The 13,446-nt window shown below is 41.8% G+C and overlaps 1 protein-coding gene across 2 annotated transcripts in view; it reads right to left on the bottom strand.

The window, feature by feature from the left end:
- Positions 1–13,446, bottom strand: part of LOC144761595 (uncharacterized) — a 489,105-nt gene that overhangs the window by 25,952 nt on the left and 449,707 nt on the right. For both annotated transcript variants that reach the window (XM_078646893.1, XM_078646894.1), the window contains exon 19: positions 7,797–7,881. In XM_078646893.1, coding sequence (XP_078503019.1) covers positions 7,797–7,881 — 85 coding nt within the window. The remainder of the gene's footprint in view (positions 1–7,796; positions 7,882–13,446) is intronic.

The raw sequence follows: 13,446 nt of genomic DNA, 5'->3' as shown, positions 1-13,446 counted from the left end.
ACTGATTTTCATATGGCTGGGTCCAAACTGGGGTGGTGTGGTGAGCAAAAGAATGATGGATTTAACCCATATCCTTGTGACTGGAGGTGAATGTTTGCATTGTCTAGCATTCCGGCCATCGATTGTTTCTTTTGCATATGTCGCCCTAAGTTGTAAGGGTATGCCCAGACGTGGGTCCCGTGCTCCCTACACCACTGGATTCAAGCTAGCCTGGCTGATGAAGGGTGATGAACAGAAATCGGTCCCAGGATGCTTGTTTCTGGTCCAGGGAGGACCTGGCTTGGCAGTTCGGGCTGGAATGTTCCCACAAGGAACAGGGTCAAGACTGATTTGCATATGGCTGGGTCCAAACTGGGGTCGTGTGGTGAGCAAAAGAATGATGGATTTAACAAATTTCCTTGTGACTGGGGGGTGAATGTTTGCATTGTCTAGAATTCCGTCCATCAATTGTCCATCAATTGTTTCTTTTGCATACACTTTGTGCATACATACTGATGGACTTCCTGGGCTGGGAATGAGGGAGGCGGGCGGACATACATTTGTATAGATTGTATCCAGTCCTCACAAAAAAGTGTTAATTTACCCACTACTGTACGTTTGGAGCCAGGGCTGAGTTGAAAGGGGGTGTTGTGTACTTCTAAGATTCTTGAAGTTCCGCTAGATCAAAAAAAATGTCAGTATAAATATAGGAACCATGGCCCCATGTTTTTAGACACTGAGTGTACTTGTAACCAGATGCTGCTGTCTCTACAGATATCACATTGCCAGAAGGAAATGTTATGCTCCCAAGAAGAACTTCCATTCGACTGACTTGCTTGTTAAGCTGGCCTGTGGCTTGCTGGGCAGCAAGACGGACTGCCACTATGCCACAAGGACCCTGCTGTGCTGGCCTGCAGCTTATTCTCTGCTCTCGTGCCCCCAGTTGTTCTCCTGGGACTGGTGACTGCCCACAATGGGCTGTGGGACTCTAAATCCGGTCTCGCCAGTCATCCGCAAGAAGCGCATGTGGAGCACTTTATAAATACCCAGTGTTGTTGCTGTTTGCTGAAGCAGACCTCCTGATTTAAGGGGGTTGACTCCATAGCACCAAAGAAAAGATTCTGTACCACCGACCGTCCCCCTGTGTACTGAGGTGGACTGATGGGCAGGCACTTGTGGCCGGACCACATTTGCTAACATAGGCCCCGCAGCACCAATGATTGCCCTGTTGGTTTCAGTCTCTGAGACACGCTCAGGCAGTAAGGGCTACCTCCTCCGAGCTGCATCGCCTTAGCAACCAGAGCTTCGCTTCGGGATGTTGGGTCCCCTGAAGCCACTGTCTGGAGGGCGAGGTGAGCTGTGAGCCCGAGTGCGGCCTTGGGACAGAGATCACAACCTCGGCTCTCCAACAGCAGCGGTCCGCCTTGATCCAGAGGGGCTGACCGGAGTCTCCCTCTTCAGGAACCATGGACATACCGCTTTGGGAGCCCCCAATGCAAGGAGGTTCGCTGTTCTTATCTTTTTTTTTTTTGTCAGTGCCCCATTCCCCCTTGGCATCAGTCCTTGTGGTGGTGAGAGCATTACAACCGCTTTCCACTAGCGGGGGAAATCTATAGAGAGGACCCCGAGGGATGTGCAGGTCTGTATTTGGAAAACCTAAGGAACACAATTGAATTAACCAGCACAGTATTTCCTTCACTCTTGAAAGGATCAAAGCTAATGAAATACGGGACTGACTTATGTCGTTGTGACCTTGTTTTTGTGCTAGACAAGGGTTATCCTGATATGCTATGATAAAATTCAAAGTACTTGTGCAATTTACATTGTTTTGCCCTGATTTACCAAGACTACAAACGCTATTTTTGCCCAGGTAGATCTAGAATAGAATGTACAGCATTTATGTGATTTCTACTGTGTATGGTTTAGGGTAACAAGTACCATGTTATGACCGTAATAATATGCACAGTATAGTTTTTTAATGATGTTTGCAATGTATAAGTCTGTGTCTTATCGCACTTATTGTGAAGATGTGAGAATTGTCTGTTTGCCAAAGTAATTGGTGGTTTATATTGTTGTGGCCTATGTTTTATATACAATACAGTCTATTTGTATATAATACTGTGTGCAGTCTCTTTTGTGGTGTATTGATTGTGTTGCTGGTGGGAGTGTGTTGCGCAATAAGCCTGACTGCTCTGTGCTAAGCTACCAAGGAGGTGAGCACAGGTAATCTTTGGTGTGTAACTTAGTGCTCCTACTAGAGTGGCGGGTTCTGTCTGACTTAAGTGTATACCCTAGTCAACCAGAAACCCCATTTCTAAAGTAAACTAAAAATGGTTGACAAATTTGTGAATAAAGTTAAAATGTATCTGTGATTTAAGAGTCAATAAATATTATACCAAGATCATTTGTTTTAAAAAGGAAAATTGTTACTTAAAGTTACTTCAGATATTTATAATATAGCTTTATTGTAATACAAAATGTCAAAGGCCTCCTAGTGGATTACTTAATTTGTCTCGAGGTGTTATTCAGCAACATATAACATACTGTTAGAATTTGCTTTTTGCTCCACATCATTTATTGAAGCTCAGAGCCACTTTGTGGTTGAACAAAAATCTAATGTTCACATTGCACAGGTTGATTTTTGCTGACACAACATAGTGCTTACTACTACTAAAGGAAATGGAGCAACTATGCATATTTTATAATATTGAATACATGATAAGGGGAACCCTTGTGCAAATTAATAAAACCCAGGGCGGGTAAGTAATCCGATCACTGGTGGACCATTATAATTGAATAGGATACATTTTAGGCATAGTACCAGCACACATTAGTGTAAGAAAAATATTTAAATGCATTTTGAGGTCATAGCTCATTTCTAAATATATAATACAATTTTCAGGGATTTGCATGTGTTACATGACACGGACAAAGTCGGAAGTTACTTAAACCAGGTCAACATTAATTTACAGTCCTCTTAAATCTGAAAACGTCTGTTAAACGCAAAATTGCAACTAATTCACTTTTTCTATCCGAAAGTTAAAAAGGAAGAACATGTATTGATTCAACGTTTCACTTCTTTTAACTTTACATGTATATTGTTGTCTCAATTATACTATTTTGTTTCACTCTCCAAGGCAAAGCAATCCTCTCTGAACGTTCTGTGGCTTTTCATAACATACTTGTCAAATCGCCTATGACTTTAAATCACCTTTTTAATCCCAAGCTATCCTTTTAAAAAAAATTCCTTTCACTTATATATTTAAACCCCATCTGAGTTTGCAGGCACAGTAATTAATGTATCTTGTGGTCCTGCCATCTGTTGATCTGCAAACTCAAATGTTTAGAATATCAGTAACAGACTAGTCACAGAAATCATTTTTTTTCAAATCTGCATTATAAGGAATAAGTTGCACACCCTACATAAGGTTTTTGAAATTACCAAAAAGAGACTCTTTTAAACTATGTAACCAGAGGAAAATTCTCGCGGTGATACCAGAGGTTTTCAGTTTAAGATACCATTTCTGAAATGTTCTTCTAAATAGAGTGCCAATGTTTAGTAACTGTAAAACCAGGAAAAGAGAACAGAAATTAGGGATAACGCCAAAATTGGCAACAACCCTTTTTTTCTCAATCACAAGGATGCAAAGCAAAATATTAAAGCTGAACTTCATTGAAACAGAAAATACTAGCAGACGTAAAATGAGAACTGAAACTTATTACTATGACGAAGTAAGTGTACAACAGGCAGGGGATTTCTCAGTCTCCTGCAGAGGCTACGTCTGAGCTGCTGTCAGCAGAAATCACTCATTCAGACAGCGACTCCGACTGAGTGGCTACCGGCGCGGCGCCGGCTGCTCTATGTGCTTTCTGTTAGAGAGGGCAGCACGGCCCTGGGGCAGGAAGGGGTGTTTGCTAGAAATTTTACATTTCCTTCAGATTATGATTTGGGGTATATTTAATTTACAACACGAGAGAGTGAGGAACCAGATAACTTCTCTGAAGAGGCACAAGATAGTCTATGAGGACTTGCAGTGCTCTGTCGTATACCTATTAGAAGCCTCTGGATGATGTTCTGCTGCAGACTGCTCCATCAATGGAAAGATGTGGAACTCGTAAGGTACTATTCCTAGAGTGTTATGGTTACCATTTTAAGTCAGACTCTTCTCACCCTGGCAAACTCATAGAGTTGATCACTGAAATGATGAACTATTGACTGAGCTATGGATTTCATACGGTACCATTTCCAGAGTAAAGAAAGTTATTGTTACCATTGTAAGTGCAACTCTTCCTACTCTGGCAGCTGTCACAATTGATCACTTTAATGAAGAGATATTTAGTGAGACAGCAGAGAGTAACACCCTTTCAGGTTTCTCAATGTGAGACAAAGTATTTGCATAAGATGCCCTATGGATCCTCCTATGTGCCTGATAAACATCTGTCTTGCTGCAACATCCCCACTGTTGTCTTCATTTGATCTGCCTTCTCTAAGGGTTCTATCCTAAATTGTCAAATCCCGCTGGGTCCATTTTACTAGAAGAGCCAAGGGTCATGTGTACAAGGCAGCCATATTGTAGGATGACATATGCCTGGGATGCTAGATTTTTATAACTTAGTAAGAAGTATCAATTGAGTTTGGTTTTCTAAATTAAGTGCATTGCACTCAAATCGAATCAAATCATTCCTATTGTATTTCCGTAATAACAACCAAAAGATTATAGACCTATGTATTGCTAAATACAAAGGCTACATAATATTGTTTCAACTTAATAAAACAAGTAGGAAAGTCTACCCTTACAATGGTGGCTTCAGTCAGTATCAACATCAATATAACAGTGCCTATCTGAAAACCTACTGCCGAGAGAACTACATTCATTCAAAAGTGGAATGTGCTTTTAACATTTCATTGACACGTTTTACCTGAGGAGGTTTTGAAATGGGGACCTAGCTTAGAGAAGCAGTGGAACAATGTACCAGAAAGGGGCAATACATGTGGTATACATTGGAATACAGTGACAAGTGGATATGACTCAGAGATCGTCTATAGGCATGGAGAATATGGGTGGAAAGCGTGTCAGGGGAGAAGGGAGTGCCAGTGGAGCTTGTTGTTCTGAACTGTAAGGGGTGCAAGTGCCTACAAATGTTGTGGGTAAGGTGAGTACATAAGCAGCGAGTGTTGAGTTCCCTCTGAAGTTGCTGAAGGGGTGGGAAGAGTTTCAGGCCGCCTGGGGTGTCGCTTCAAAGCCAGAAGGACCTAGAAATAGCAGGACTGGTTCCAAAGATTTGTTTTGCAGCTCTGGATCTCATCTGTGCTCATGACTGTCTTCTGGTGTTGCACTTTCCTCCTGACATATGGATTCCAGTCTGCATTTCCTTGCAGCACTCTATGGAATTCCTTTTAGCAGTCTCTTGATTCTGCAGGATGTGAATGGAATGAAAGTTTCAGGGGTTCCACTGCAATTTGATCATTTACATTTGGGAGATTTAATTGTACCTGTGTGTCTGTCTATATGAGTGAAATGGAAAGTATTCTATTGAGGGGAGGGGTTATCAATTTTTCATACAATGCAAAACAACGCAACAAGACACTTTGCTGTGCTGTGCTGCGTAGAAGGGGAGTGCAGGAATATGCCATATTTAACATTATACAGCGTATTCCTGTCCTATCCTTGCACTGGTGCACTTTCGGCTGCCTAGTGCCAATGCAGGGATCCTTGCTTCATGATGCAAGGGTGCCTGTGTTGCAAGCTGGATTGTTTTTGTGCAGGAAGGAAAACTTTCCTAAACAATAAGAATCCTCTGTTGCTTTTTCCTCTTTTCATGTGTGCTGCATTCTTCAGAGGAAAAAGCAAGGTATAGCTCCTGCCCCGCTGCGGAAACTGGTCACTCGCTATGAGCCCTTACGGAATCTGTGTTCCTCCCGTACAGGGCTACTGAAAGTTCCAAAAATAAAGAAGGCCCGCATGGGGGGCAGGTCCTTTAAATATCTGGCCGCCAAGCAGTGGAATACCCTACCCGCGGAGCTACGTTTGGAGCTCTCGGAGTCCAGTTTCAGGAAAAAATTGATGACTTATTTATACGGGAGGTAAGCGACTGTGATGGCTGTTTGGACTGACTACTCCACTTACCATAGCGCGGGGACACGCTGGGGAGCGTAACCAGGCGCACTATAAATCTTCCTAATAATAATATTAATAATAAGGAGAAATAATAATATTTCTCATTTTATGCTTCCCCTGGGAAGGAGCAGTATTTTGATGCGTTCCCAGGCCTACCACTCATTGTAAATTGGAGAATGCATCTAAATCCATGGGTGGAAGTGTGGCAGCGCCCACGCTTCACCCATGGAACACTGCGTAGTATTGCGTTGCCCTTGCATTACCTTGTGTGAAGCAAGGGCAATGCAGCATTTTAATAAATCTGCCCATTGATGTTTAAGTCGCACAAGTGTGTGATATTGGAGTGGGCTAATGGCATACTGACATGAAGGTTTTACATCTAGATGTTGTTTAAATCCCAATACCCTGTAGATGGAAAGAAGGTTTAAATCGAGGACTGTCCCAACCATAAATCCATTTAGGCATATACAATTTTAAAATATATATTTTTCCTGTGTTCCTTATACAACTAGAGCTGATGGGTGATATTCAATGATAGGAGCTCCAAAACAGAATTTCTTTGAGAGTTTATTTAGAAATACCATAAATGTGCTGCATCTTGTAGGTATGGATCCAAAACCTATACCTCTCCCCCGGGGACAAAGGTTTTTGTTTTCGCCCCTTAGACATCTTCTCATCGCCTCTGAGCCATGAGAGATGTGTGGTGCCCAATGTGACAAGTGAATTGCCTTGATTCACATGAATCTTCTCGGAGAACTATAAAAATTCGCAAACCAATTGCAGAGAGAACAGCTTGAGATTATACTTACCAGGGAGAAATCATGAAAATAAAAAGCAAAGCATTCGGCTATATAAATATATCATGGAAAAAACTGATTATTGGCATAACATATATAAGTAGCATGGTGGGGGAAATAGAAAATAAGGTGAAAACGAAAGCAACACCTTGAATTCGAATTTTGAACACGGTATGATTCCAAAAACCGTAGGCTGCTGTTAACAAAAAGGATTGAAAATATCACGTCTGCATTAGGTGTGGTTGGGTGTCTATCACTTTGTCCTTAGCACATCTACTTTCCTATATTCTGACCCCACTGACAGTCAAAACAGGTGTGGAGGAGAAAAAAACAGAAGCCACAAATCCACATAAACAAATAGATTGAAAAACAAATAATTGCAAAACCTATTACCCAAAAAGAAGAGATAGGCAAAAACTATTGCACTTGAACAAGTGTGTAAACCTAAGGTCAGAATTTATTGTACACAAATATTTTCACACCAGACATGGTCCACTTGTAATCAGGCCTTAAGGGCATATGCAGCGACCGGATGCAGCTCACATGCAAAGAGGAAATAATGATGGCAAATAAAAATATATCTTCTAGTTACACCTGCCTGAGGTAGGTGCAACATTTTAGGGCAAACCCATGTTTACAAGTCTTTGTAAATAAGGATTTGCATCAGAAAGCATGGCTGGATGTATTGGAACATCCATGCATCACCCATGTAAGGCCGGACTGATGCAAAGACACGCAAATCAGGATTGATGAGGTTTGCTAAGTCCCAAAATGTATTTTATGTTAGGGCTGGACCAAATAAGTGACATAACCCCAGTGCAAAATTTTAGTAAATCTGGGCCTTAGTCTATACCAGAATACATTCACCAGCTTCCTTCAATAGTATGTTAATATCACTCACCAATCTGATTGTTGGGGAACTGTAATACCTCCAGCCCATTTGGATACGTTGTATGTGTTGTTTGTGCATCTGCATAATAGTAGACCTGTGGGGACAAGAAATAATAGTTGTACAAGACACAAGTTGTGCATTTAGAGCTATACGATAATGGGTCCTATCAGTAGAATGGCACGTCTCTTTTATTAACGCAGATTTAGACTGTCATTAGGAGTGGCCCAACTGGAAGACAATTTATATTGCACCTTTTAAAATCTGATACCACGGGGAGAAGAATTTAAAATAAGTGGTTATTATCACCTATTACAAGGAGTGTCGTTTAAAATGGGGCATACATGCACATTTTGGTGGTTTGCACACCAAAATCCGCATGTACTCGTGAGCATTTCCCCTCCGTAACATTTGACAGGTTGGTCCTGCTGTAATTTACCTGGAGAAAACTGCAAAGTATGGGGTAACTACCACAAAACTTGTAATTCTGAAACTCTTTGCAAACAGTAGTGGCATATTTACAATATCCCTGCCACACCTTTACACCGCTGGAGCGTGGCTTTTCATGGTCTTGTAAATATGAAGTAAGGAAATGCCTTACTCTGCTCGGTGTTGCTGTTGGTATTCCCTCGGTGTAGCTGTGGGTTTTCCCACACAACATCCATGGTTTTTTACACTGCCCCCGATTTACAACACAGCATAAATCTGGGGCAGCGCCAAAACTAACTTTCTGCAGCACAGAACAAGGAAAACACATCCTCTGATTGTTTTTGTGCAGGTAGAGACACCTCCCTGCACAAAAACAATTATGCCAACAACATAAACACCCTTGCGCCATGGTGCAAGGGTGCCTGTCCTGGTGCTCGGCTGCAGTTTGTGAGCCGGACAAGAATGCAATGTATTTTGTAGATACAGCACATTCCTGTCCTTTTCTTTTGACATAGGGCAGTGTAGCTAGAAGGCTTGCAGCACTGCCCTAAGCCAAAATATTGTAAATATGCCCCAGTAGTTTGCACATGAATCAGAAATGAACGGACCAGTCGTAATGACAGCCTTATAGTGGTGTAGTAATACAGGTTGGAAAGCAGCAAAGGGGAAGCTCTGTAAACAACAGGAGAAGAGGTATAGCAATTACAAGGCAAGTAACCGCGAGAGATATTGTATGAAGGTTATCTGTGTGTGCAATGGATAGGTATGCATCCACAGCTTGTGAGGACTTATGAGTGAACACAATATAGGGGGGGAACACACACTTCAGTACTATATTTCATTTTAAAGGGCACACACACTTCAGTACTATATTTTATTTTAAAATTATATTTTATTTTGATAGGAAATAAATTAATATTCTGAAAAATATCACAAATAGCTATATATGCATTGACTTTACATTTTGTTTTAGTTGTAAGACATTCACATGTGATGTATTGTACATGCCTATGTGGGTAAACCAACAACTTTCTTATGTGTATACCAGTTAAGCTAACAAGTGGATATCGCTCTTATATGTGCTCTCTAGTAATACTAATACCATATACCACCATCAAAGATACTTAGGGGCATATTTACTAATCTTTCATGCAACACGAGGCAGCAAGAAAAGTTGCTGTGCTGCATTGTGTGAAAGGAAAAGAGCAGAAATGCTCCATATTTACAAATATATGGAGCATTTCTGCTCACTCCTTGAGCTGGTGCACTATGTGCTGCCTAGCACCAATGCAGGTACCCTTGCACAGAAGTGGAAGGGTGCCTGCCTTACTGGCAGGCTTCTCTTTGTGCAGGAAGGGACACCTTTCTGCACGAAAACAATCCTTAGAGGCATATTCCTCTTTCTAGGTGTGCTGCAGAATGCATCACACATAGAAAGAGGAATGAATGAAGAGAAATAAAGCTATTTCTCCTAGTTATACCACTGTCAGGTAGGTGCACCATTTTGTTACAAATCCAGGTTTAAAAGTCATTGTAAATCTGGGGTTGAGTCATAATACATGGGTGGATGCATGGGAATGCTCCACCTAGGTAATGGCTACGCGATGCAAAGGCAGCTCTATGCGATGCCTTGCCTTACTTTGTATTTACTAAACTACACAAAGTGGCTTTGCGTGGCTAAGTAAATGCCAGTTAAGGACCTGTGTTGCCTTAAGACTACTTGTGTCACGCAAGGACAAGGCAAAACATTAGTAAATCTGCCACTTAGTTAATAAAAGTGGTAACAGAGTTTACTGCCAGGAAAAGACTGGTGTTAAATGAATGTCAAATAAATGAAGAAAAACACAACACAAAGTTGCTGGTGCAGTTATTTCTATGGTTTCTTCTACACCTCCAAATTCAGGAATAATATCCTATCTAGGATTGGATGTATGACGTTACAACATATACATTTACATCGCGGTACATTACATAGTGGTTTTTACAACGCAAGTCGTTACAACGACTTGCGTTGGAGGGGCTGGACTTAGGAGTAATATAATTTACTATTCTAACTCCAGTCTACATACAGGAGGGAAGGTGTTGGGTAGTAAATTATACTATTCCATGTCCTAGAGCGCCATCCAGCGCAAGTCATTGTAACGACTTGCTTTGTGAAAGCCGCGATGTAATAGCATCGCAATGTAATCCCCGCATTGTAAACGATGAATCCCCTAGGATTTTGTGCAGAATTGGAAATCCATGCCAGCCTACTGCCTGTTTTTAGCTGATGTTACCGAAAAAACTTAACCTTAAAACTAGCATTACGTATATATTTAACTAGGGCCGAATATTATTTTAGTTGTTAAGAATTAATCATATTTCTAAAATGATGCAAGCATGTCATTGCTTCAAGCCACTTAAAGATGTATAGTCGGGAATTACTGTAATAACACTTGCTAACCAAAGTGGCAGAAAGTAAAATGGAAATTATTTGAAAGTATAGCTTTCAATTTTAGATAAACTATTCAAAAATTTGTATTTAAAAACAGTAGCGGGGGTTTGTGGCTATGGAACCAGTCTGATCGGACATGTAACGTTGTGGCCTTTGTCTAGAGTGGCATGGTGATCAAGAAATGATAGACTAGAATGCAACCCAAAGGACTGCCAGTCGGTGAGATAAATTCACATTGTTGTTGGTGTAGTTGATGCCCTAAGTGCAATGGGTATGCCCAAATGTAGGTCTCCTGCTCACTGTGCCATAATAATAAGGTTACACCCTACTAACCAGTACCAAGTAGGGGCCGAAACTGATCAGAGTTGCTTGTGGTCCTATCTGGAGGAAGTCTCATCTGGCAGATCGGGATGGGATGTATCCCTCAGGAGAAAGATCAGTACTGATTTACATAAGGTGGGACTTTGTCTACAGTGCATTGCAGGCAAAAATTGATAGACTGGAATGCGTCCCAAGCAATTGCCAGTGGCTGAGATTATTTTAAGCATTACATCCATTACCTTGTTGCTGTTGCACCTGATTCGACCTGCACTGCAACTGGTTTTTCCCAGAGATAGGTCCTGTGTTCACTGTGCCATAGGACTCACGCTACACCCCACTGACGATCCCCAAGTAAGGTAAAACTGGTCTGGGGTTACTTGTGGTTTCTTCTGGAGGGGGTCTTGTCTGGCACTTTGAGATTGACTGCTCCACTCAGGAGCAGAATCAGAACTGATCTGTATAAATCGGGCTTTTTTCTAGAGTGGCATAGTGAGTGAAAAGCAATGGACTAGAATGCAGCACGAGGGAATGCCAGTGTCTGAGATTAATTCAAGCATTCCGTCCATCACCTACTTGTTGTTAAATTTTCAAGGTTTACAGATTTGAGACATAATACTTTAACCTAGTCTGGGATTTAATAAAGGATAGAACTGGCACCTGCACATCAATATCAAAAACTTTCTCTAAGGCGATGAAACATTTCTCCAATTAAGAGGGCTGGCATTATTTCAGGGGAAGGCATAACATAGTTAAGAGCAACTTCAAATTATTTTCACATACCCACAAGAAATCCTGATTATGCTCTTGTCAACTATGTCCTAAAGCCCCTTGTACATACCACTAGAATAACTTCAATAGTGCTCTCAGACCATGCTTCAGGTAAATTCCCCTTAAACTCTGGCCCTCAATGTTCTGTGCCCGGAAGGTGGCTATTGCACCCAACACTTCAGGACCCAGTATCGGGGATTACATTTAGTCACAGATACAGAAGTATTTCCGATTGAATGCTAATAAAGTAGGGGCCTCATTTATGAAAAGTGACGAATCGCTGCGTGAAAACAGCGATGCGTCACTTTTCATTGCGCTCTCCTTGCGACACCAATGATGCGTCATATTTACAGTATGACTCATCATTGCGCAAGGAGTTACAGATACGTCAGTATTTCTGACGTATCTGTAGGCGCAAAAGTGACGCATTGCGGGAGTGTGTCACAAAAGTGACGCAACTCCAGCAATTTGTCCTTTCACATGGGGCAAGCCCCATGTGAAAGGGGCTGCATCAGTCTTACGCCTGCTGTGAGGCAGGCGTAAGATTTTGACGCATTTGAGTCCTAGAAGTGACGCAGTGAAATCTCATAGATTTCACTGCGTCACTTCCATGACCCTTTCTTGCGTCAATACGCCCCCCCTTGCATACATTATACCTGGCGCAGGTATAACGTGGCGCAGGGGTTTACAAAGTGACGCATCTACCTAGATGCGTCACTTTGTAAATATGGCGCAACAAGGCGCATTTTTTACGCCACTGGTGCATCACAAAAAGTGACGCACCGGCGGCGTAAAAGTGACGCCCAGCCTCATAAATGAGGCCCTAGGTCTCTATGACACTGGGATGCATATGACGCAGTTCTACAGGGCAAATGCACTGGAGTTCAAAAACCTACGGTGCAAAGAGAAAGGCCTGTTAGAAGGTGAAAACCTGGTAGCTGAGAGAGAACAAAAGGTTTCTCTCCCTCATATGCATCACATCTCTGAGAGGCAAACATAACGCTATAGCTATGAACAGAGTGGAACTGGCAGTGCCCTGCCTGAAAAAGATCTCATATAACCAGGACAATAAGGTGGGAACTTAAAAGCAACTGAGATAGAAACTACAGAAGAGTTGTATTCAAGACACACAACTTCCCAATGGGCAGGCCATCACACAGATGGAGGATTGCTAGAAGCTTTCCGAGATTTTCACACAATAATATATATTCCCTACCCACTCTCCAATGGAAACCAAACCATTTTTTTATCATCGTTGTCACTTGCACTGCTGTCACCAAAGCAACAAGACACTACTAAAGTTTTAATTCCATTAAATTACATTAGTGCCAGGCCCAGATGGAATCACCAGCACCCTTTGTAAACACACAGCCTCAGGCTTACCCACTCTCTTTAATTCATTCGCCAAGGATGGCTTGGTGAGCTCTGCAATATGCAAAGCCAATATCTCCTGAATCCCAAAATCTAGTAAGGACCCCAACCTTTATGCATCATACAGGCCTTTAGCACTCTTAAATTCTGATGTCAAATGATCTACTAATGTACTTGTAAACAGATTAGAGTTCCTCTTTCCTGATGTAATACACTCCAACCAACAGGGATTCATTAAAGGATGGCAGATACATGATAACATCTGCCGCACAGTCCATCCGGTCGAAAAAGGAACAATACTACCAGTACTGATTTTTCTAGATGTATAAAAGGCATGTG

This window comes from Lissotriton helveticus, chromosome 6 (assembly GCF_964261635.1).
Source record: "Lissotriton helveticus chromosome 6, aLisHel1.1, whole genome shotgun sequence".
In the NCBI taxonomy this organism is placed as follows: domain Eukaryota; kingdom Metazoa; phylum Chordata; class Amphibia; order Caudata; family Salamandridae; genus Lissotriton; species Lissotriton helveticus.
This window is presented reverse-complemented; position numbering and strand designations above follow the sequence as displayed.